The 26911-nt window shown below is 43.8% G+C and overlaps 1 protein-coding gene across 1 annotated transcript in view; it reads right to left on the bottom strand.

Annotated features, from left to right (window-relative positions):
* The window catches only part of LOC143280419 (uncharacterized), a 59226-nt gene that overhangs the window by 13074 nt on the left and 19241 nt on the right, over positions 1 to 26911 (bottom strand). Inside the window, exons 5-17 of the mRNA XM_076585055.1 lie at positions 26832 to 26911; positions 25932 to 26246; positions 23411 to 23494; positions 20882 to 21064; positions 19837 to 19947; positions 18425 to 18568; positions 17149 to 17367; positions 12622 to 12786; positions 10287 to 10416; positions 9217 to 9371; positions 8486 to 8566; positions 4847 to 5026; positions 39 to 111 (exon numbers count right to left, since the gene is read on the bottom strand). The exon at positions 26832 to 26911 is cut by the window's right edge and continues 177 nt beyond it. Coding sequence (XP_076441170.1) covers positions 39 to 111; positions 4847 to 5026; positions 8486 to 8566; positions 9217 to 9371; positions 10287 to 10416; positions 12622 to 12786; positions 17149 to 17367; positions 18425 to 18568; positions 19837 to 19947; positions 20882 to 21064; positions 23411 to 23494; positions 25932 to 26246; positions 26832 to 26911 — 1920 coding nt within the window. The remainder of the gene's footprint in view (positions 1 to 38; positions 112 to 4846; positions 5027 to 8485; positions 8567 to 9216; positions 9372 to 10286; positions 10417 to 12621; positions 12787 to 17148; positions 17368 to 18424; positions 18569 to 19836; positions 19948 to 20881; positions 21065 to 23410; positions 23495 to 25931; positions 26247 to 26831) is intronic.

Genomic DNA, 26911 nt, shown 5'->3' with positions numbered 1-26911 from the left:
TGTTCTGGGAACCATGACGACTTTCCTGACAGTCTTACCTGAAACAGCTGGCTGAGGGAACCACTGCTGGAAGCATTCTGTCTTCACACGTCGGTGATCACAGCACACCACCTGCCACAAAGCCATGTCAACACATCAGCACACTCTGTGTTTTATCACCAATGTCCCCTAGCAGACAGCCATACAAACACATCAGCACACAATGTGTTTTATCACCAATGTCCCCTAGCAGACAGCCATACAAACATCAGCACACAATGTTTTATCACCAATCTCCCCTAGCAGACAGCCATACAAACACATTAGCACACTCTGTGTTTTATCACCAATGTCCCCTGGCAGACAGCCATACAAACACACCAGCACACTCTGTGTTTTATCACCAATCTCCCCTAGCAGACAGCCATACAAACACACCAGCACACTCTGTGTTTTATCACCAATCTCCCCTAGCAGACAGCCATACAAACACACCAGCACACTCTGTGTTTTATCACCAATGTCCCCTAGCAGACAGCCATACAAACACACTAGCACACTCTGTGTTTTATCACCATTGTCCCCTGGCAGACAGCCATACAAACACACCAGCACACACTGTGTTTTATCACCAATCCCCCATAGCAGACAGCCATACAAACACACCAGCACACTCTGTGTTTTATCACCAATGTCCCCTAGCAGACAGCCATACAAACACATCAGCACACAATGTTTTATCACCAATGTCCCCTAGCAGACAGCCATACAAACACATCAGCACACTCTGTGTTTTATCACTAATGTCCCCTAGCAAACAGCCATACAAACACACCAGCACACTGTGTTTTATCACCAATCTCCCCTAGCAGACAGCCATACAAACACACCAGCACACTGTGTTTTATCACCAATGTCCCCTAGCAGACAGCCATACAAACACACCAGCACACTCTGTGTTTTATCACCAATCTCCCCTAGCAGACAGCCATACAAACACTTCAGCACACTCTGTGTTTTATCACCAATGTCCCCTCGCAGACAGCCATACAAACACACCAGCACACAATGTTTTATCACCAATCACGGCTGCTCAGCCGAGCACAAAATCCACCTCTTTAGTTTCCGAGCAGCGTCTAGCGTCTGGGGTCAAACTTTTTTTAATGCCAGACTTTCCCACCACACTCTGCATTGGCCGGCGCATTCACCGCGCGCGGAATTTCTGGCCCCGCGTGCCAAACCTGGACACTGCCTTCTTTGTTTCACTTGGCCCCGCAGCCCCTGCCCCACTTTTCTCACGCTTCCATAGCATCCACACATTTCCTGCAGCGATTACACTCACCCTGCTCTACATGCCCCTGCTGCTTGCACTCACCATGCTACAGTGTGTTCATTTAAACACTTGTTGTGCTGACAAGAAAAAATCTACAACTCAAAAGGGTGGGCTGATCTGCATGCAGGCATGCTAAATGTTTTGGTGATTTTTACGATTTCATTGTAATAAGCGTATGTTTTCTTAGAGAGGGATTTAAATTTTACGATTTTTGCGATCATGTTTCTGCTTGACCTTCTCTTCTCTTTCTTCATGCATGTTTCAACCGTTGCCGCAACAATTGCTATGTAAGAAAATATATTGTGTTTGGAGTCAATGGAAAGCTCATTTTGCATTCTTTGTAGAAACCCACTTCTTTTGTCGTTATTTCCAATCCATCCGGGAAGATGATGCGCGAAAGAAACAAAGCAGATTTACCGCTGAACAAGCGTACAGCGAGTGCCGCTGGCACGGCCTGTTTGTCAGCCACGTTTATTTATATCCATGCCCTACTTCCTGGGTTCATGAACTTTCGCTGGGCCAACTAAAGTGCCAGCACTGAACATCCGTGCAATGTCCCCTAGCAGACAGCCATACCAACACACCAGCACACTCTGTGTTTTATCACCAATGTCCCCTAGCAGACAGCCAAACACACCAGCACACAATGTTTTATCACCAATGTCCCCTAGCAGACAGCCATACCAACACACCAGCACACAATGTTTTATCACCAATGTCCCCTAGCAGACAGCCATACAAACACACTAGCACACTCTGTGTTTTATCACCATTGTCCCCTGGCAGACAGCCATACAAACACACCAGCACACAATGTTTTATCACCAATCTCCCCTAGCAGACAGCCATACAAACACACCAGCACACAATGTTTTATCACCAATGTCCCCTAGCAGACAGCCATACAAACACACCAGCACACAATGTTTTATCACCAATGTCCCCTAGCAGACAGCCATACCAACACACCAGCACACTCTGTGTTTTATCACCAATGTCCCCTGGCAGACAGCCATACAAACACACCAGCACACTGTGTTTTATCACCAATCCCCCATAGCAGACAGCCATACAAACACACCAGCACACTCTGTTTTATCACCAATCTCCCCTAGCAGACAGCCATACAAACACACCAGCACACTCTGTTTTATCACCAATCTCCCCTGGCAGACAACCATACAAACACACCAGCACACACTGTGTTTTAACACCAATCCCCCCTAGCAGACAGCCATACAAACACACCAGCACACTCTGTGTTTTATCACCAATGTCCCCTAGCAGACAGCCATACAAACACATCAGCACACAATGTTTTATCACCAATGTCCCCTAGCAGACAGCCATACAAACACATCAGCACAAAATGTTTTATCACCAATGTCCCCTAGCAGACAGCCATACAAACACACCAGCACACAATGTTTTATCACCAATGTCCCCTAGCAGACAGCCATACAAACACACCAGCACACAATGTTTTATCACCAATGTCCCCTAGCAGACAGCCATACAAACACACCAGCACACAATGTTTTATCACCAATGTCCCCTAGCAGACAGCCATACAAACACACCGGCACACTGTGTGTTTTATCACCAATGTCCCCTAGCAGACAGCCATACAAACACACCAGCACACAATGTTTTATCACCAATGTCCCCTAGCAGACAGCCATACAAACACACCAGCATACAGTTTCAGTTTCTCAAGGAGGCATCAATGCATTCAGATGAATCAACAAACACTACACCACATCTGCATGGCAGATGCCTGACTGCAGCATCAACCCAATGCATCAATCAGGCCCAGAGTGGAGTGATGGTCGAGTGGAGTGATGGCCTAGAGGTAACGCGTCCGCCTAGGAAGCGAGAGAATCTGAGCGCGCTGGTTCGAATCACGGTTCAGCCGCCGATATTTTCTCCCCCTCCACTAGACCTTGAGTGGTGGTCTGGACGCTAGTCATTCGGATGGGACGATAAACCGAGGTCCCGTGTGCAGCATGCACTTAGCGCACGTAAAAGAACCCATGGCAACAAAAGGGTTGTTCCTGGCAAAATTCTGTAGAAAAATCCACATCGATAGGAAAAACAAATAAAACTGCATGCAGGAAAAAATACCAAAAAAATGGGTGGTGCTGTAGTGTAGCGACGCGCTCTCCCTGGGAAGAGCAGCCCGAATTTCACACAGAGAAATCTGCTGTGATAAAAAGAAATACAAATACAAAATACGTGCTTGTGTACCTGACAGGGTGGATTTCAACAGAATTTTGCCAGAAGTCAAAACTTTATGTTGCTATAAGTTCTTTTTCAGTGCACTAAGTACATGCTGCAAATAGAACCCTTGGTTTGCTGTCTCATCCAAATGACCAGACGCTCAGTTCGATTTTCCAGTCAAACTTGGGAGAAGTGGCGAGACTGGGATTTGAACCCTGACCCTCAGCACACTGTACTGGCAGGTCAGTGTCTTAACCATTCTGCCCCCCTCCTCCTCTCAGCACACACTGACACATTCTCTTCTTTCTTGCTGAACAAATCTGTTTGAATGCCTGTTCAAAATTGCTACTGCTTGTTAAATCACCACATGGCCTGAAGCATTACATTTCCTTCTTCTTCTTCTTCTTCTTCTGCGTTCGTGGGCTTCAACTCCCACGTTCACTCGTATATACACGAGTGGGCTTTTTACGTGTATGACCGTTTTTACCCCGCCATGTAGGCAGCCATACTCCGCTTTCGGGGGTGTGCATGCTGGGTATGTTCTTGTTTCCATAACCCACCGAACGCTGACATGGATTACAGGATCTTTAACGTGCGTATTTGATCTTGTGCTTGTGTATACACACAAAGGGGGTTCAGGCACTGGCAGGTCTGCACATATGTTGACCTGGGAGATCATAAAAATCTCCACCCTTTACCCACCAGGCGCCGTCGCCGTGATTCGAACCCAGGACCCTCAGATCGAAAGTCCAACGCTTTAACCATTCGGCTATGGCGCCCGTCTACATTTCCTTCAATTTGTGTGTCTGAGCATGCATCCATATTCACATATGTCCATATCGTTTCTAAACAAAGAACATCCATATTCATGTACATACATATCTTTTTTGAATGAAGAACATCCATGTTCATGTACTTAACCTATCTTTTCAAAACGAAGAACATCCATATTCATGTACATAACAAATCTCTTCTAAATGAAGAATATCCATATCTGTGTATGTAACAAATCTTTTCTAAATGAAGAACATCCATAATCGTGTACGTAACACATCTTTTCTAAACGAAGAACATCTATATTCATGTACATAACTTTTCTAAACAAAGAACATCCATATTCGTGTACGTATTCATGTACATAACTTTTCTAAACAAACAACATCAATGTTCATATACATACATATCTTTTCTAAACGAAATATATCTACATTAATGTACATATCTTTTCTTAACGAAGAACATCCATGTTCAAGTACGTACATACCTTTTCTAAAATAAGAACACAGACGACACAACACAAGCAGCCCCCCTCACCTTGTTCACCAAACACTCGTCCAGGTGCAAGAAGTGGAGACAACTCTCCTTGAGGCAGCCCTCCATCTTGTGCTCCTCACACACCCGCTCACAGGGACACACCACGCACACCTGGTACCCAATCCGCTTCATCCACAGGTGCCGAAGGTCCACCAGTGTGGACTCCACAAAATTCCTTACCTGCACAAAGACAACAATGAATCTGTCTCATTTCTCAGGTGTTTTATTTTGTGTGCAATGGTGACACCTATCTGTCTCATTTCTCAGATGTTTTATGTTTTGTGCAATGATGACACCTATCTGTCTCATTTCTCAGGTGTTTTATATTTTGTGCAATAATGACACCATTCAATCTCATTTCTCAGGTGTTTTTTTTTTTTTTTTTTTTTTTTTTTTTTTTTTTTTTTTTTTGCTGCCCCATCATCTGCACCGTTTCAGTGGCATTACTCCCACGCCGCTCATTTAGATTGCCCCATACACGGCCACACCCGGGTTCATCTGTCGCAGTTCCAGCGTCGGCAGTCCACAGGGAACCATCGATGTTAGGTCGCCTGGAGGCCACACACCAGAGGAGACCCTGCACTGCTGCTGAGTCACTTCGGTGGTGTTCAGTGGTGCCTGTTCTGATTTTACGTACTTAGGACACCACCTACTAAGCCCCCTACTAACGACAATAATGGCTTAGTCGCGGAGCCAGACTGAGTGAGCGTCCCCCCCAGAGTGGAGACCGCCACCACGTCCCTCAAACAACAGCCCCCGACGAATCCGCCGATACTGACGACATTGACAGGACTCACCCCAAGCACAGAAGTGGAGGGGTATCGAAACTGAGGTCACCATGAGAGCAGGGCATGAAAGGCCACAGACTTTGAGACTATTTTGTTTATATTGATGACGATGAAGGAGGAGGAGGATGACGATGATGATGACGATGTTGCTATGGAGGTCCATTTTGGTTTGGGACTGCGTGACAAGGCTGTACTCTACGCTTCCTGTCATAATGATATCCCGGCGTTAACCAGGCCCGAGAGATACAGACACTTGCAGTGTTGGTCAAGTAATTAGAGCAACACACCCAAAGACGCATCCTTGAAGTGGATGACACTCGACTGTGTGGTCCCAGTCTCCCCATTTAAGCCCACAGCACACTCAACTCTGGGTAGGAGCCGGCCACGGGCCGAAAAACCCACCTCCGCTGGGATTCGAACCCACGTCCTCCCAGCCGTCAGTCCGCGACGCTAACCACTTCGCCACGGCGGCTCTCAGGTGTTTTATGTTTTGTGCAATGATGACACCTATCTGTCTCATTTCTCAGACATTTTATGTTTTGTGCAATGATGACACCTATCTGTCTCATCTCTCAGGTGTTTTATGTTTTGTGCAATGATGACACCTATCTGTCTCATTTCCCAGGTGTTTTATGTTGTGTGCAATGATGACACCTATCTGTCTCATTTCTCAGGTGTTTTATTTTGTGCAATAATGACACCAGTCGATCTCATTTCTCAGGTGTTTTATGTTGTGTGCAATGATGACACCTATCTGTCTCATTTCTCAGGTGTTTTATGTTATGTGCAATGATGACACCTATCTGTCTCATTTCTCAGGTGTTTTATGTTTTGTGCAATGATGACACCTATCAGTCTCATTTCTCAGATGTTTTATGTTATGTGCAATGACACCAGTCTGTTTTATTTCTCAGGGGCTTAATGTTTTGTGCAATGATGACACCTATCTGTTTCATTAATTTCTCAGGTGTTTTATGTTTTGTGCAATGATGACACCAGTCCGTCTCACTTCTCAGATGGAAGGGGGGGGGGTGTATTTTGTTCTTAGTCCCACACACATAACTGAACATTTTTCTTCTTCTTCTTCACAACAAAAGTAAATCAAATAGTATGCACAGAATATAAAACAATGACTTTCATTTTGTTTCTGAAAGTTTCAGTACTTTCTTTGAACTTGGAAAATTACTTCATGCCACTTATCCATGACTTTCTGTGGCTTTAGTGACTTCAACAACAAATTTTTTTTACATTCTTAAGAATCTGGAAGTAGGGTTTATCTGTGTTTGATTTTCTTTTCACCTGTACCAGTTCACTTCAAATAGAAAAAAAAAATAATGGCTGAATTGGGTAAAGTGATATCTAGAATTTTTTCATCTTATTTCTCCAAATGGTGAGTAAAGAGAATTTTTTTAATTGGTGTGCGTGCATGCATGGAGCTGCTGAGTTTCCTCCCTATGCAGGAATTCTCATAGTCTCAAAGCATACAGTTGTGTCAAATGCACAGGGCTAATCCAACAGGGGCCGACACTAAATCCAATTCAGGACCCTCAGATATGACGTCCAGCACTCTTATCATTCAACTGCATCTGTCGTTCAACCACTGTTAGGCACAAAACTCAACAAAACATGGACTTCTGGTCCATGCAAAGGAAATCAAATGGAAAATAAAATGAAAGCAAACGTTGTTGAATGAACAAACTTGGGATAAGATACTGGGATGGGTTGCGTGAGCGAACTTTGCAGCGCTAAATTTGCTTATTTGTTCCTGTTTGTTCCTAACTCAACGGTGAATTCCATACACTTAGGAACTTTCTTAACTCTGAGCATACTTAGCTCTACAAAGATCATCATCTTCTGCGTTCACTCGTATGCACACGAGTGGGCTTTTACGTGTGTGACCGTTTTTACCCCGCCATGTAGGCAGCCATACTCCGTTTTCGGGGGTGTGCACGCTGACATGGATTACAGGATCTTTAACGTGCGTATTTGATCTTCTGCTTGCATATACAAGAAGAAGGGGGTTCAGGCACTAGCAGGTCTGCACATATGTTGACCTGGGAGATCGTAAAAATCTCCACCCTTTACCCACCAGGCGCCGTCACTGTGATTCGAACCCGGGACCCTCGGACTGAAAGTCCAACGCTTTAACCAGTCGGCTATTGCGCCCGTCTCTACAAAGATCACCTCATGTAACTTGGCCCAGGACTGTTACAAGGCCAGTAACTCTCAACCACAGTCCATCACCATACCTCTTTTCCCCTGATTCTCTCAATTATCCTGACGAATGACTAACAGATTTATCAACAGCAATCAGTTTGCCACAGAACGTACAAGGTGAGACGTTACAGCCCATAAGTTTACAAAGCGCAGGTCATTTACTACAGAAGTACAGAGATGCCAACCCCTGTCAAGTGTTTGTAGGAACAATCAGGAAATTTGGTAGGAACATTTTGAATTTGGTAGGAACACACAGACTCCAAGCCACATCAGCAAACATATAATTTATCTGTAAGGCACACAAACACTTGATTTAGCCATGTTCTCCCTTGTTCTGGCAAACGATTAAGCTGACTGGTCCACTCAATGCTGTTTCAATGTAAACATGCACACAATTAGCTGAGCATCATCATGTGAGACCAAGGTTGGTATTGACTGCCCTGGCCTGGTGATCGATAGGTCTAGAGTGTCTGGGTGATGTTACGACAGGAAAACATGTGACCATGCTATGTAGTTGAAAATGAACACCTCGGAACAATTTTGACGTTGGCATAATGTCAGAACAAAGTGCGACCGAATGTAACAAAACACGGCGAAATCATACAGTTGGCATCTCTGAAAGTGTCAGGCTTACCAGAGCACAGACTGCAGGGCTGGGCTTTCCTTTCCGCTTGGATGACGTGGCCTCCTGTTGCTGAACATTCATCACCACCACCTGCACATACACAGCGCGCATGTGTCAACACACACACACACACACAATCACACACACACACAATCACACACACACACACACACACACACACACACACACACACAATCACACACACACACACACACACACACAATCACACATACACACACAATCACACACACACACATAAACGCACAATCACACACAAATGCACAATCACACACACACACACACACACACATACACACACAATCACACAAACACACACAATCACACACATGCACACAAACAACACACACACACAATCACACACATGCACACAAACAACACACACACACAATCACACACACACACACACACACACAATCACACACAATCACACAAAATCACACATACACACCACTCAAAAACTACGCTGACAAAAGAACATCTCTCTTTGCATGTAAAAATGACAGTACAGAATATTAACAAAGCAGTCATTCTGGGAAATGTCAAGTCAACGTCCTGCCACGCCCATCACACTTACATCAACACAGCAACACAGAAGGTATGTGAGAAGAGGACAGCCAGAGAGAAAAACAAACAAACAAATCAGCTGTGCTCCAAACATCTCCTGAAAACCTCTCTCCCACACATTCTTCCCATGTTTGTCAAAGACAAAAGGAAATGACCTTGATGCGATGTTGCCGAGGTGACATGTGCAGCACAAGGTCGTGGTCGGGGTCAAGGTAAAACCTGGCGACCTGGCGACACAGACACTGGTCACGACCTCCCCGCTCCTGGGACCACCGCAATGTGCGGTTCAGGATCCTGAAGAACAGCCCGTCTGGCGACAAGAAAACACACAGTGGGGTTTTCTATGTGTGTGTCTTTTTGTGTCTCGACACATTAGGGTGTGCAGACCCACTGTCGTCTAACAAGAAAACACACAGCAGGGTTTTCTATGTGTGTGTCTTTTTGTGTCTCGACACAGGGTGTGCAGAGCCACTGTTGTCTAACAAGAAAACACACAGCAGGGTTTTCTATGTGTGTGTCTTTTTGTGTCTCGACACATTAGGGAAGGTATGCAGACCCACTGTTGTCTAACAAGAAAACACACAGTGGGGTTTTCTATGTGTGTGTCTTTTTGTGTCTCGACACATTAGGGTGTGCAGAGCCACTGTTGTCTAACAAGAAAACACACAGGGCGTTTTCTATGTGTGTGTCTTTTTGTGCCTCGACACATTAGGGAAGGTATGCAGAAAAAAAAAAGTTTCCAAACTCCAACAACAGTGTAGGAATCACCTTTGTTTCACAGTTCCGCATGGATCAACAATAACTTTTTTTTATGGCACATGAATACACAAAAGATGGAGCAGTGTTTCCTGTAAGCCTAAAATCTGGTATAAAACAAAACATACTGTTTGCTGGTAAAGGAGATGAATCTTTGGTACTTTGGCCATTGATCCCAGATCTAAATAACACACACTAACTGCAGCCATCAAGTGTTTCACTCCATCATTGGCTGAGATCATTTCAGCACACACAAAAAAAAGCATTGTCAAACGTTGTGGGTTTTGTTGCATGAAGTGAGGAATGGCCCAAGTGGCTAGACAGGGAAGAGATCGTGTGTGTGTGTGTGTGTGTGTGTGTGTCTGTGTGTGTGTCTGTGTGTCTGGGTCTGTCTGTGTGAGTGCATGCATGCTTACGTTCCATGTCAACAAATCACTGACACTACCAGCAGCATCTGTTCCTTCCTCACCTGGCAAAAACCCGTAGAAGTCCAGGTAGAAAACCACATCATCGGCACTCTGGACATAAATGGTGTCCAGATCCTGGGAGGGACGTAGTCGCATTGGGACAACATACTTCTGGTCCTCATCCTGTCCATCCTGTAGGATATACAGGTCACTTCACTACAGACCACAGGTCACATCAGTACAGACCACAGATGACATCACTACAGCACACAGGTGACATCAGTACAGCACACTGGTGACATCAGTACAGCACACTGGTGACATCACCACAGCACACAGATGACATCACCACAGCATCACTGCAGCACACAGATGACATCACTACAGCACACAGATGAGCACACAGATGACATCACTACAGCACACAGATGACATCACTACAGCACACAGATGAGCACACAGATGACATCACTACAGCACACAGATGACATCACCACAGCACACAGATGACATCACCACAGCACACAGATGACATCCCAACAGCACACAGATGACATCACTACACAGATGACATCACCACAGCACACAGATGACATCACTACAGCACACAGATGACATCACTACACAGATGACATCACCACAGCACACAGATGACATCCCAACAGCACACAGATGACATCACTACACAGATGACATCACCACAGCACACAGATGACATCACTACAGCACACAGATGACATCACCACAGCACACAGATGACATCACTACAGAGATGACATCACCACAGCACACAGATCACATCACTACAGCACACAGATCACATCAGTACAGCACACAGATGACATCACCACAGATCAGAACACAGATGACATCGAGTATGTATGTGTATACTAACATGAATGAATGCATACATATCTAACTCACCTTGGGCTCAACAGATAACAAAACAATGAGAATGAGAACTAATTCATCTCGATTCTGTAAACAATAAACCAATGAGAAGAAGATCTAACTCATCTTGTATTCAACAGACGAAAAAACTAACAAGGAAAACTAACTCATCTTATGTTCAACAGACAAACCAAGGAAAAGAAGAACTAACTCATCTTGTGTTCATCTAACCATTAATCAGTGAGAAGAAGACCTTACTCATCTTGCATTCAACAGACAACTGACCAATAAGGAGGAGGAGAATTAACTCATCTTGTGTTCAATAGACAATAAACCAGTGATAAGAAGAACCAACTCAGCCCGTGTTCAACAGATGACATACCACTGAAAAGAACAACAAACAGACAATAAACTACAAGGAGAACTAACAAAAAACAAACAAGGAGAACTCAAACAAGGAGAACTCATCATGTGTTCAACAGACAATAAACTAATGAGGAGAACAAACTCATCATGTGTTCAACAGATGAAAAATTCACGAGGAAAACTAACTCATCATGCGTTCAACAGATGAAAAATTCATGAGGAAAACTAGCTCATTCTGTGTTGAGGACGGAGAAGAACTCACCTACCAGCCACCGTGGTGAAGTGGTTAGCGTAGCAGACTGACGGCTGGGAGGACGCGGGTTCGAATCCCAGCAGAGGTGGGTTTTTCGGCCCATGGCCGGCTCCTACCCAGAGTTGAGTGTGCTGTGGGCTTAAATGGGGAGACTGGGACCACACAGTCGAGTGTCATCCACTTCAAGGATGCGTCTTTGGGTGTGTTGCTCTAATTACCTGACCAACACTGCAAGTGTCTGTATCTCTCGGGCCTGGTTAACGCCAGGATATCATTATGACAGGAAGCGTAGAGTACAGCCTTGTCACGCAATCCCAAACCAAAATGGACCTCCATAGCAACATCGTCATCATCATCGTCATCCTCCTCCTCCTTCATTGTCATCAATATAAACAAAATAGTCTCAAAGTCTGTGGCCTTTCATGCCCTGCTCTCATGGTGACCTCAGTTTCGATATCCCTCCACTTCTGTGCTTGGGGTGAGTCCTGTCAATGTCATCAGTGTCGGCAGATTCATGGGGGGCTATTGTTTGAGGGACATGGTGGCGGTCTCCACTCTGGGAGGGACGCTCACTCAGTCTGGCTCCGCAACTAAGCCATTATTGTCATTAGTAGGGGGCTTAGTAGGTGATGTCCTAAGTACATTAAAACAGAATAGGGACCACTAAACACCACCAAAGTGACTCAGCAGCAGTGCAGGGTCTCCTCTGGCGTGTGGCCTCCTGGCGACCTAACATCGATGGTTCCCTGTGGACTGCCAACGCTGGAACTGCGACGGACGAACCCAGGTGTGGCCGTGTATGGGGGAATCTAAATAAGCGGCGTGGGAGTAATGCCATTGAAACGGTGCAGATGATGGGGCAGCAAAAAAAAAAAAAAAGAACTCACCTGCAGGGTGGAGGAAGACATGGGGCAGACCAGGTCCAGCTTCTCCATCAGCCCCAGAAGGACAGGTTTGTGGGGCAGGGCCTCTGGCCACAGGTGTGCTAGCAGACAGGTGTCCAGCACACCCTGAGTCTCCAGTTGATCCCACCTGTCCTTCTGCAGCTCCCACTGTCAATGACACAGCAACAAAATCCCTACAGCTCCCATTGTCAGTGACACACAGCAACAAAATCTCTACAGCTCCCACTGTCAGTGACACACAGCAACAAAATCTCTACAGCTCCCACTGTCAATGACACACAGCAACAAAATCCCTACAGCTCCCACTGTCAATGACACACAGCAACAAAATCCCTACAGCTCCCACTGTCAATGACACACAACAACAAAATCCCTACAGCTCCCACTGTCAATGACACACAGCAACAAAATCCCTACAGCTCCCACTGTCAATGACACACAGCAACAAAATCCATACAGCTCCCACTGTCAATGACACACAACAACAAAATCCATACAGCTCCCACTGTCAATGACACACAGCAACAAAATCCCTACAGCTCCCACTGTCAATGACACACAGCAACAAAATCTCTACAGCTCCCACTGTCAATGACACACAGCAACAAAATCCCTACAGTTCCCACTGTCAGGGACACACAGCAACAAAATCCCTACAGCTCCCACTGTCAATGACACACAGCAACAAAATCCCTACAGCTCCCACTGTCAATGACACACAGCAACAAAATCCCTACAGCTTCCACTCTCAGCGACAAACAGCAACAAAATCCATACAGCTCCCACTGTCAATGACACACAGCAACAAAATCCATACAGCTCCCACTGTCAATGACACACAGCAACAAAATCCATACAGCTCCCATTGTCAGCGACACACAGCAACAAAATCCCTACAGCTCCCACTGTCAGCAACAAATAGCAACAAAATCCCTACAGCTCCCACTGTCAGCAACAAACAGCAACAAAATCTCTACAGCTCCCACTGTCAATGACACACAGCAACAAAATCCCTACAGCTCCCACTGTCAATGACACACAGCAACAAAATCCCTACAGCTCCCACTGTCAATGACACACAACAACAAAATCCCTACAGCTCCCACTGTCAATGACACACAGCAACAAAATCCCTACAGCTCCCACTGTCAATGACACACAGCAACAAAATCCCTACAGCTCCCACTGTCAATGACACACAACAACAAAATCCCTACAGCTCCCACTGTCAATGACACACAGCAACAAAATCCCTACAGTTCCCACTGTCAATGACACACAGCAACAAAATCTCTACAGCTCCCACTGTCAATGACACACAGCAACAAAATCCCTACAGTTCCCACTGTCAGCAACAAACAGCAACAAAATCCCTACAGCTCCCACTGTCAATGACACACAGCAACAAAATCCCTACAGTTCCCACTGTCAATGACACACAGCAACAAAATCTCTACAGCTTCCACTGTCAGCAACAAACAGCAACAAAATCTCTACAGCTCCCATTGTCAGTGACACACAGCAACAAAATCTCTACAGCTCCCACTGTCAATGACACACAGCAACAAAATCCATACAGCTCCCATTGTCAGTGACACACAGCAACAAAATCCCTACAGCCCCCACTGTCAATGACACACAGCAACAAAATCCCTACAGCTCCCATTGTCAGTGACACACAGCAACAAAATCTCTACAGCTCCCATTGTCAGTGACACACAGCAACAAAATCTCTACAGCTCCCACTGTCAATGACACACAGCAACAAAATCCATACAGCTCCTACTGTCAGCAACAAAAAGCAACAAAATCCCTACAGCTCCCACTGTCAGCAACAAACAGCAACAAAATCCCTACAGCTCCCACTGTCAGCAACAAACAGCAACAAAATCCCTGCAGCTCCCACTGTCAGCAACAAAAAGCAACAAAATCCATACAGCTCCCACTGTCAGCAACAAACAGCAACAAAATCCCTGCAGCTCCCACTGTCAGCAACAAAAAGCAACAAAATCCCTACAGCTCCCACTGTCAGCAACAAACAGCAACAAAATCCCTGCAGCTCCCACTGTCAGCAACAAAAAGCAACAAAATCCATACAGCTCCCACTGTCAGCAACAAACAGCAACAAAATCCCTGCAGCTCCCACTGTCAGCAACAAACAGCAACAAAATCCCTACAGCTCCCACTGTCAATGACACACAGCAACAAAATCCCTACAGCTCCTACTGTCAGCAACAAACAGCAACAAAATCCCTACAGCTCCTACTGTCAGCAACAAACAGCAACAAAATCCCTACAGCTCCTACTGTCAGCAACAAACAGCAACAAAATCCCTACAGCTCCTACTGTCAGCAGTTTCAGTTTCAGTAGCTCAACGAGGCGTCACTGCGTTCGGACAAATCCATATACACTACACCACATCTGCCAAGCAGATGCCTGACCAGCAGCGTAACCCAACGCGCTTAGTCAGGCCTTCAGGAAAAAAAAAAAAAAAAGGTGAATAAATAATACTGTCAGCAACAAACAGCAACAAAATCCCTACAGCTCCCACTGTCAATGACACACAGCAACAAAATCCATACAGCTCCCATTGTCAGCAACAAAATCTCTACAGCTCCCACTGTCAGTGACACACAGCAACAAAATCCCTACAGCTCCCACTGTCAATGACACACAGCAACAAAATCCATACAGCTCCCATTGTCAGCAACAAAATCTCTACAGCTCCCACTGTCAATGACACACAGCAACAAAATCCCTACAGCTCCCACTGTCAGCAACAAATAGCAACAAAATCCCTACAGCTCCCACTGTCAGGGACACATAACAACAAAATCCCTGCAGCCCCACAGCTCCCACTGTCAGCAACAAATAGCAACAAAATTCCTTCAGCTCCCTTTTTTCATTCGTTTTTTTTTTTCATCACTGACTTTTTATTTGAATCCGAAAATGGCAAGTGGTGTGAAAAATCCCCCCTCACCACCACCATCAACACTCCCAAGACACTCACGAAGAGACTGAATAGTGACTATGCTGGAAAACTGCAGACTTGGACGGAAACATGAAGGACGGTAAGTGAATCACGTCACGCCATGCAAACATTTTCCGATTATGTTGATGTTTCTTTATGTCCTTTGGTGATCTTTAAAAAAAAAAAAAAGATAAAAAACTGAAAAAGACCTGATTCCAAAGATATGTTAGTCAGTTCTGACTAACATCTGTCCCACACAGACATAGGAACATATGGCATCGTTGTTATCGTCCAGCCAACTGCAAAGAGGCCATATCTGGATTCTTAAAATTCAAACTCTGTTAAACACGAAACTGTGTCACATACATTTGAAAAATTAACAACACTGCGCCTTCCACTGTCAACTACACACAGCAACAATCCCTGCAGCTCCTACCGTCAATGTTTCAGTTTCAGTATTTCAAGGAGGCGTCACTGCGTTCTGACAAATCCATATACGCTAAACCACATCTGCTAGGCAGATGCCTGACCAGCAGCAGCTTCTTCTGCGTTCACTCGTATGCACACGAGTGGGCTTTTAGGTGTATGACCGTTTTTACCCCGCCATGTAGGCAGCCATACTCCGTTTTCAGGGGTATGCATGCTGGGTATGTTCTTGTTTCCATAACCCACCGAACGCTGACATGGATTACAGGATCTTTAACATGCGTATTTGATCTTCTGCTTGCATATACACACGAAGGGGGTTCAGGCACTAGCAGGTCTGCACATATGTTGACCTGGGAAATCGTAAAAATCTCCACCCTTTACCCACCAGGCGCCGTCACCGTGATTCAAACCCGGGACCCTCAGATTGACAGTCCAACACTTTAACCACTCGGCTATTGTGCCCGTCCCTGACCAGCAGCAAAACCCATCTCGCTTAGGATTTTCTTAGACAGAATTTTGCAAGAGGACAACACTCTTGTTGCCATGGGTTCTTTTTCAGTGCACCAAGTGCGTGCTGCACACAGGACCTTGGTTTATCGTCTCATCCGAATGACTAGATGCTTAGTTCCGATTTTCCAGTCAAACTTGGGAGAACGAGCGAGAGCTGGATTCGAACCCAGACCCTCACGGACTCTGTATTGGCATGGGAGAGTTTTAACCATTCTGCCACCTTCCTCAATGAAACAAACTGATACTGTCAATGACACACAGCAACAAAGTCCCTAAAACTTTGGCCAGGGACAGCCCTTTTGTTGCCATGGGTTACGTGCGCTTTGTATACGCACACACTGGGCCTCAGTGCATCATCTCCTCCAAATGACTAGCACCCAGACCGCAACTCAAAGTCTACTTGAGGGGGCAGGGGGGTGAGTAGTAATGCCAGTCTGGCTGAATGTGGTTGTTTACTATTACTGATATTAAACAAAACTTTTCTTCTTTTTTTTTTTTAATAATAATAACAATGCCGGTCCATACACGGGACTGGAACCTGTGGCCACTCACTTCCCAGTCAGGAACATGACCGCAGGGCCACAAGCTCTCTCACACACCTGGTCCTGGGGTCTGTTGCCCACGACGACGTGGCGGAAGTTGTGAGCCAGCCACTGAGGGCTGAGCACCACTGTGTTCTCCAGCACCGCGTCACGCGTCGCCGAGTCCTCCATGCCCGCGCCGTAATGGATGAGGAGGCCAAGGTCATGGTAAAAGGTCAGCATGGTGCGTAACTCCTCCTCCGTCTCCACCCCGTGATTTCTCGCCATCTCGCTCACCTGAACATGTATTCAGCAACGGTGTTGCCGCTTAATGAGTCACACATAGTTTTTGCCCATCATAAATAATAATGCCATAAAAGATGCAGTGATTTCATTTGATATTAAAAATTTCATAATATTCAAAATAGAGTTTCCTGTTCAAAGAAAAAAGAAATCCACATAAGAATCAAATTACATAAAAATGAAACAATTCCTGGTTAAAATAAAGATTCCAGAAGTATGTTTTTCCCATTAAGTTTTGTCATGTACCTGTCCCAAGCACCCCTCAGCACAAAGATATCGCTTTATGATCATTCTTATCATTATTAATAGTATCTTTTCGTATTTTTATTTGCTTTTTTATATATTTTCACTCAAGGCCTGACCAAACACATCAGGTTACGCTGCTGGTCAGACATATGCTCAGCAGATGTGGCGTAGCGCATATGGATTTGTCCGAACGCAGCTGACGCCTCCTCAAGCAACTGAACTGAACAGACACAGACAACAAACATCTGACAGAGCTTATTTCTTCCGTTTTTGATTTTACTGGCACCCACTTATAGCAACAGCAGAGTGGTTAAAGCACTGGACTTTCAATCTGAGGGTCCCAGGTTTGAATCTCAGTAACAGCACCTGGTGGGTAAAGGGAGGAGATTTTTCTGATCTCCCAGGTCAACCTGTGTGCAGACCTGTTAGTGCCTGAACCCCCTTCATGTGTAAGTGCACACAGAAGATCAAATACGCATATTAAAGATCCTGTAACCCATGTCAGCATTCGGTGGGTTATGGAAACAGGAACATGCTCAGCACGCACACCCCCAAAAACAGAGTATGGCTGCCTAAATTACAACATAAATGAACAAAACAGTCATACAATTAAAATGCTACATGTCTTTATGACTGTGTATGTGTGTGTAACTGAAACCCGATTAAATGACACAGGGAATGAACGAGGACAGGTGCTTTACAAGTATCAATATGAATGACTCCATGGTTGTAAAAGGCTTACAGCTTGGTCTCTGACTGAGGACAGGTGTTATGTAAGTATCCTCCTCATCATCATCATCAGTACCTGACTGAGCATGGCACAGTGCACCCCGCTGTCTGCCTGCTGAGTCAGCTCCTGCTCAAAGCGCAGCCACTTGATGGGCATCTGCTCCCCCATGTACTGCTGTTGCCCGGCAACACGCTCTATCTCCGCCTTCAACTTGCCGATCTGCACATCGACACAAAGGAATGATGTCGTTTATTTACTTACAGTCTGTTCGTCTATGATGATGATATCAGACTGAAAATAAAATCTATTATTAGTATTAATATGATTATCATCATTATCATTTCTGTTATCATTATCTTCATTATTATTACTTAGAGAAATCATCATTTCTGAAAACCAATGGCACAGGAAGAACTATTCAACTCAAAAAGGGGGTGGTTGAGGTAGAGGGGTGGGGGAGGAGACTGAGGAAGGAAGAGAGAGAGAACAGAATGTGGAAAAGATAGAGAATAAATGTAAAATGGAAAGTTTGAAAAAAAGGAATAACTATATCTGTCAATCTTTATTCTGAAAGCAAAGATAGAAAAGGAAATGGATGAAAGCTGAAAGAATGTAACCGTTAAATCTGTGAACTGAACCTCTGACGTCAACAACTTCTGTTTATCAGTATCACTGAGGTCATCTGTTCATGAGCCAAATCTCACCCTTTCAGTGCCACAAGATGGAAACTTCCACACCCCTCCCATGTGAAAAAGTGCCCCAGGATGGAATTTTCCATCTGCGTCATTGAAGGAATTTTGTGAAATCGTTCAATTTATGTGAAACTGTCATAATTTAAAAGTATAACACAAGAAAAGGTTATGTATACTTTCCTTCAGTAGCTTGCATGCTGTGATCATTCAAATGAATATTACCTTCAGTTACCAAAACATCCCTTGGCAAAAAGTTTTAACTGAGCATCCAATAGGCTTGGCACTGAAAGGGTTATTTGAAAAAGTTATCAGAATTTTTTAAAGCAGTTTGCTTCTTCATGGTCACTGATGACAGTTAACACAGATTTGTCTTCATCATATGAAACACTTTATCTTTTCTTCTTTTTTTCTTTGAGAACATCAAGCACAAAGCACTTTATCCTTATCTTTAGTTTACATATGTGTGCACCACACCCCCAATTTTCAAGAATATGGGGGAAAAAATCCAGTTATGAGAGACAAAGTCTGAACACTTCATTGAAGGAAATTAGGCCATCCATATACTGTTCATATAGTCCTTCAATCAGTGGCTTCACTGATCGCTCCATCTGCAATAATCCCAAAAAAATGGTAGTTATATGTCTATATACTGCAAGCTCTTACTATAACTGAAATGTGATCCTTCTGCCTGTGTTTGATAAATTCGCAACCTAAATTTTACTGCATTGGATGTGTCAGTGATTAAAAAGAAAAGTTTTCAGCCATTTTTATTCACAATATTCAGCAATGACATACCTCTTCATCATCATCTAAGCTGTTTTCAACTGCAAAGAAAGGCGTAACGAGGTGATGTGTGTAGGGCTTGCCAGTCAGAAAGTCCCTCAACTCATTGAACTTTTCTTCTACCTGAAATGCACACACACACACACACACAACACACACACACACACACAGGATGTGAGACCAAACATACACACACAGGATGTGAGACAAAACACACACACACAGGATGTGAGACCAAACACACACACACAGGATGTGAAATGAAACACACACACACAGGATGTGAGACGAAACATACACGCATACATACATGAACACACTTAAAACCTGCAGTAAATAACCAGTGCAAATTATCATTTGTTTATTATGATTATGATGATACGGATACTTAAACAGCACCTATCCTCACTCCCATTTTACATAATCAGCCATAAAATAATAAATCGTCACTTTGCATAATCTTTATAACTTTGCCAACAAAATTCTGAATTTTTGTTTTACCTGCCTCTTCTCCTCCCAAATAACTGGAAAGTTGTCCAGCTAATCTCCACAACAACGGATTCAATCAAATAATTCAAACAAACAAAACAAAATCCGAAATTCAGATTCATTATCACCACAACACCTGTGTCATTAATCTTTTAAAAGCAATTTCATTGTATTGGAGACACAAAACGTGTTTAAACTTTATTAGTCTTGTGATCAATCATAAACTGGACTTCACAATACAAAATCAAAATACAAAATCTCTACTCACTAAAACAATCAGTCCAACAAGACTCTCTTTCCACCAGTTATCAGTTTGCAACCATAAGCTTTACTTCAAACAACTACCATAATTTTCTTATCTGTAACACATGTACACCCATTAAACTTTTCTTTTAAATTCACGGAAAATAAGGCATGCTTGCACATTAAGCGCAGTGAAAGCACATGGCAAAGATAGAAAATTATTTCCAATATATCAGAAACCAACTTTCAATACTTTTTTTTTTGCAAACGCAAAACAAAGCTAAAAAAAAAAAAAACGGGAAAATGTTTCAGGATTCGCTCTCACCATTTCAGACCGTGTGGCAGGATCTTCATGCAGACTGTCGCGGTGTGTACCGACCACAAAGATAGGGGGCGACAGCGTGCTGTTCTCTACGCTGTCCCGGGTATTCTCAGCAGCATGGGAGTGAATGGACCGCATCCAGAAATCCATGTACTCCAGGGTGGACAACTCTTCTGCCTCCTTCACCTGCAATGTTAAAATGCCAGGTACAGTGACCGGATGAAGAATATTCCTGAGGTAATAATAATAATAATAATAATAATAACAGATACTTGTTGAGCGCTTTCCTCCATTAAGGGAGCTCAAAGCGCTTTACGATAAACATTAAAAACACACACACACACACACACAACACAACACAACACAACACAACACAACACAACACAACACACACAACACAACACAACACAACACAACACACACACACACGACACAACACAACACAACACACCACACCACACCACACACCACAACACACACGACACAACACAACACACCACACCACACACACAACACACCACACCACACCACACCACACACCACACACCACACACACAACACACCACACCACACCACACCACACCACACCACACACACACCAACCACACCACAACACACCACACCACACCACACACCACACCACACCACACAACACACCACAACACAACACACCACACAACACACCACAACACACCACACCACACACCACACCACACCACACCACACCACACCACACACCACACCACACCACACACCGCACCACACCACACCACACAACACACACACACACAACACAACACACCACACCACACCACACCACACCACACCACACACCACACCACACCACACCACACCACACAACACACACACACACTTATGCAATAACTAACTAAAGGAAGAAGAAAGACAAGGAAGAAAAAAGATAATGATTTTGCGCACAAAAGTATGAAACAGATTCAAAGACTACATGTATTACATTACATGATTACACACACACACACACACACACACACACACACACACACACACACAGAGGAAGAGAGAGAAGAAGTTTGCATGACTTATAACTGAAAAGGTATGGAAAGGTCAATGGATAGGTGCGCGAGAGGATGTATTATTTCTTGAATAATTTTCTTCTTTTTTCAAGAATGGATGCAATGAAGTGTAATTAATGTCATGAACAAGTGAACCACAAAAAACCATTACTTTGTATTAAATGTATTTCAGTTTCTGGCAGTTATACTGACAATGGACCATACAGTCGAGTGATTAAGTGAGTAAGCATGTGTGTGTGTGTTGTGTGTTGTGTGTGTGTGTGTGTTTCTTTCTTTAGTTTAACATCTTTTCAGGCCAGGAAAAGCAGTGCTAGCAAGTCCCCAACAGCCACCACCATCCCCTGCCAACACTGCGTCAGAACCTTCCGGGCGCGGATTGGCCTGACCAGTCATCTGCGCACCCACAGAGCCCAACCCACCCACCCCTAGGATGACTAGATGGTGCTCGTTGATCCCGACGGACGAACCACATAACGTCTTTTCAATGTTAAGTGATATTAGACGGGGGGTAGGGGATTGAGGGGGCGTGGGGGGGAGAGAATGCAGTATGTGTATGCGTGCACGTTGGGGCTGGGGGTGGTGAAAAGAGATGGTGGGATAACAGAAATAGGAAAGGTGACATGAAAAGCATCAGAGGTTAAAAGGAAGAGCTGAAGATTGGTCTGACCAAGAGCAAAGTATAACATTCCTATAGCAGGATAAAGCATGCTTATTATAACAAACATAATCAATCAAAGGTAGAAACCAACTGGACTTTGATTCAAACATTCAGAAAATTGATGGAACAACAGAAAATTATTCAAAGCATCTTCTAAAGACAAATATGTGTTCTGTGGAAACTGGTCAGTGCACTTTTTAAAGACGAGTTGACTAATTCTGAAAGAAACAATCGATTCAATTTTTCGTTTATGTTCATTCCAGTTTATTTTTCGTTTATGTTCATTCCAGTTAATTCAGTGTCCACTTCAGAATATTTATGTGCAGTAATTATGCCAATGGTGTAGTCAGTATCACAATGTGTTCTGTCCAGAACTTGTATTTCTTCCCTTTTGATTGTGAACAAGAAATACGAGGTCATGTTGTCTTCAAACACAACCTCTACTTAGTTCTAGAAGGCCTAATTCAGTGGAAGTGGTTTTTAGAATTTTCAAAAATTTCGTAACAAATCTCAACGAAATAAACAGTAAATGATTCGGAAATATGGCTTTATTTGGGAGACTTGCAACCTGTTATCAGTAGGACAGTGAAGATTTTTTTCATGCTATGTGTAAGCCAAATTTGGTACTGGCAGACAAAGTATTTCCAGAGAAAATGGCAATGTTCAAGTTTACCACAAACACACACACACACACACACAGACAACTGAACACCAGGTTAAAACACACACTCACTTTGTTTACACAAGTGAGTCAATGACAGGTGACAGAGAAAGGTACAAAGAACAGGTGCACCACAATGCCACACAAACAAGCCTGACCTCAGTGTCGTCAGTAGCCATGGGAACCAGGTCATCACACAAGTTGAACACAATCACATACACTGCTCGACTGGTCAGGAATACCTGAAGGGCAAGGAAAAATAAATGATGATAATGATGATATGAATATTTATACAGCCCCTATCTTCAGACAGAGACCAAGGTCTAAGCACTTTACACAGTCATTTGTACAACAGGCTGTCTGTCTGGGTAGAGCTGACTGACACCTGCCACTGGGTGTTCATCTTTCATTTCCTGTGTCATTCAATCAGATTTCTCTCTCTCTCTCTCTCTCTCTCTCTCTCACACACACACACACACACACACACACACACACACACACACAGACGTACCATTTTACACCTATGACCATTCTATCTTTTTACCCCGCCATGTAGGCAGCCATACTCAGTTTTCGGGGGTGTGCATGTTGGGTACTTTCTTCCTTCCATAACCCACCAAATGCTGACATGGATTACAGGATCTTTAAGTGCGTATTTTATCTCCTGCTTGCATACACACACAAAGGGGATTCTGGCACAAGCAGGTCTGCACATATGTTGACCTGGGAGATCAGAAAAATTTCCACAAGGTCAAGTTCTGTCCACTTCAGGGTGTTTAGTTTCTGAGTGTTTAACTCATTAAGCCCTGCAACTAAGCACTGCTGTGACGTCAAAATTCATCTCATGAAAACATTTTTCACAATCCTACATTTACATAAACCGCAAACAAAAGGGAACTAACTTTTACAGTATTTCCAGATGTGTCCACATGTAATTCCAAAGGAAAACAGGATGTGTCTACATGTAATTCCAAAGGAAAACAGGATCTGTCCACATGTAATTCCAAAGGAAAACAGGATCTGTCCACATGTAATTCCAAAGGAAAACAGGATCTGTCCACGTGTAATTCCAAAGGAAAACAGGATGTGTCCACATGTAATTCCAAAGGAAGACAGGATGTGTCCACATGTAATTCCGAAGGAAGACAGGATGTGTCCACATGTAATTCCGAAGGAAGACAGGATGTGTCCACATGTAATTCCGAAGGAAGACAGGATGTGTCCACATGTAATTCCGAAGGAAGACAGGATGTGTCCACGTGTAATTTCAAAGGAAGACAGGATGTGTCCACATGTAATTCCAAAGGAAGACAGGATGTGTCCACATGTAATTCCAAAGGAAGACAGGATGTGTCCACATGTAATTCCAAAGGAAAACAGGATGTGTCCACATGTAATTCCAAAGGAAGACAGGATGTGTCCACATGTAATTTCAAAGGAAGACAGGATGTGTCCACATGTAATTCCAAAGGAAAACAGGATGTGTCGACATGTAATTCCAAAGGAAGACAGGATGTGTCCACATGTAATTCCAAAGGAAAACACGATGTGTCGACATGTAATTCCAAAGGAAAACAGGATGTGTCCACATGTAATTCCAAAGGAAAACACAATGTGTCCACATGTAATTCCAAAGGAAAACAGGATGTGTCCACATGTAATTCCAAAGGAAAACAGGATGTGTCCACATGTAATTTCAAAAGAAAACAGGATGTGTCGACATGTAATTCCAAAGGAAAACAGGATGTGTCGACATGTAATTCTGAAGGAAAACAGGATGTGTCCACATGTAATTTCAAAGGAAAACAGGATGTGTCGACATGTAATTCCAAAGGAAAACAGGATGTGTCGACATGTAATTCCAAAGGAAAACAGGATGTGTCCATATGTAATTTTTTTTTAAAGGAAAACAGGATGTGTCCACATGTAATTTCAAAGGAAAATAGGATGTGTCGACATGTAATTCCAAAGGAAAACAGGATGTGTCCACATGTAATTCCGAAGGAAAACAGGATGTGTCCACATGTAATTTCAAAGGAAAACAGGATGTGTCCACATGTAATTTTTTCGAAGGAAAACAGTATATTGTCTGCGTTTTTCAACATGAACATGGCGTGAAGTCTGCCCAGGCTGTAAAGTCCCCCGGCTGGAATGGGTTAAATTTCCTGACCAACAATTTGGACACGTCTCTAGAGTCCACCTCATGCCAGGATATGCTGTGAAAGGAAGTGCTGAGGTCAGCCCCAAAGCAGAATCTGTCATTCTCAAGAAATGCAGTGACTTTCTGCTGAACTCATTCAACATGGAACTCGGGACATTTTATTCACACACACTCACATTCTCTCCCTCCCACTTCTTTTGTTAGCAGAAGAAAGCCCTCAAAATATATACTGCAGATTGCCGATATCCCTGAAAATGACATTTAAACTGTGGTCAAAAAAAAAAAGGTTGAAGTCCTATAGCATTCAAGACTGTGGGGCGGTGATATCACATCCAGTGTCACACCTTTCACACCTGGGTGGACTGAGGAGCAGTACTGCAGTGCCTTTCCCAAGGCACTTTGTTGAAATTGGGCCTATAGTTCTGATCACTTAAACGTGGTAGTTGCGTTAATTCATGCATACATCATACACCTTTGAGAACAAAATGTTTCGGAACTAAGAAAACAGCCAACAGTACCTGATGTGTTGTATAGTACACTGCCTGGCCAGCAAAGTCCCAGATGTTCAAAACAACCGTCTTGGCTTTCTCTACATCCGTGGCCTTCACCTCTACATCTGTCGCGTTCTTCGTGCCAGTCTCTGCCTGGCCGTTTCTCCGTTGTATATCGGCTAACATCTCCTGAACTAATGTCACCACTCTCTCCGGCACTTCTGGAGAGATCTCCGGAAATGTCTCCTTGACATCCTCCTGAAAACTGCAGCGGGACGTGTTGCGAGATGCGCTTTGCTTCCCACGGGAAGTAGGCGCTGTGCTTTTCCGGCTGTCTGCGCTCTGTCAACAACGACAAAAAGAAGGATGAAAAAATGTTTTTGATTTTTTTTCTTCTTTTTTTTGCAAACTGATGCAAATCAAATTCTGTAATTAGACCAGTATCATTCTGTCAGTATTCTTAAGAACAAACAAAAAAAATAAAGACCTTTGTCTTTAATCTTCTGATCTTGTTTTCTGGCAAACTGATGCAAATTGTACTGTGTAAACAGAAATCAATATCAGACAGTGAAAGCAATCAAACACATTATAAAATCAATCTGATACCAAAACAATGTAAAACCAAAGGGGGAGGGAACTATCAAGAATATTTTGTTCAATCACCAAAATGCCGATATGGAAGTCTCTATAATATGGAAATACTATCACACATCTTAACAGAAAAAGGGAACACATGCTCCTATTGCCAACACTGTGTGTGTGTGTGTGTGTGTGTGTGTGTGTGTGTGTGTGTGTATGTGTGAGAGAGAGATTTTCATTGCTTTTTCTTCTCCTTCTTCCTATTCTTCTTCTTCTTACGCATGCATTCAAAATAAATTACATATAAAATAAAATAAACAAAAAAAACAGAAGTCAATGCATGCTCACCCTGGCCGTTTTCCCGGAGGAGGCTGACGTGTGTGCCCGAGAGGAGGACGGTTTTGTGGACTTTGCACTGGTGCTGGCGC

This window comes from Babylonia areolata, chromosome 3, assembly GCF_041734735.1.
Source record: "Babylonia areolata isolate BAREFJ2019XMU chromosome 3, ASM4173473v1, whole genome shotgun sequence".
Classification (NCBI taxonomy): Eukaryota; Metazoa; Mollusca; class Gastropoda; order Neogastropoda; family Buccinidae; genus Babylonia; species Babylonia areolata.
Note: the sequence above shows the minus strand (reverse complement) of the source record. Positions and strands in the feature narration are given on the sequence as shown.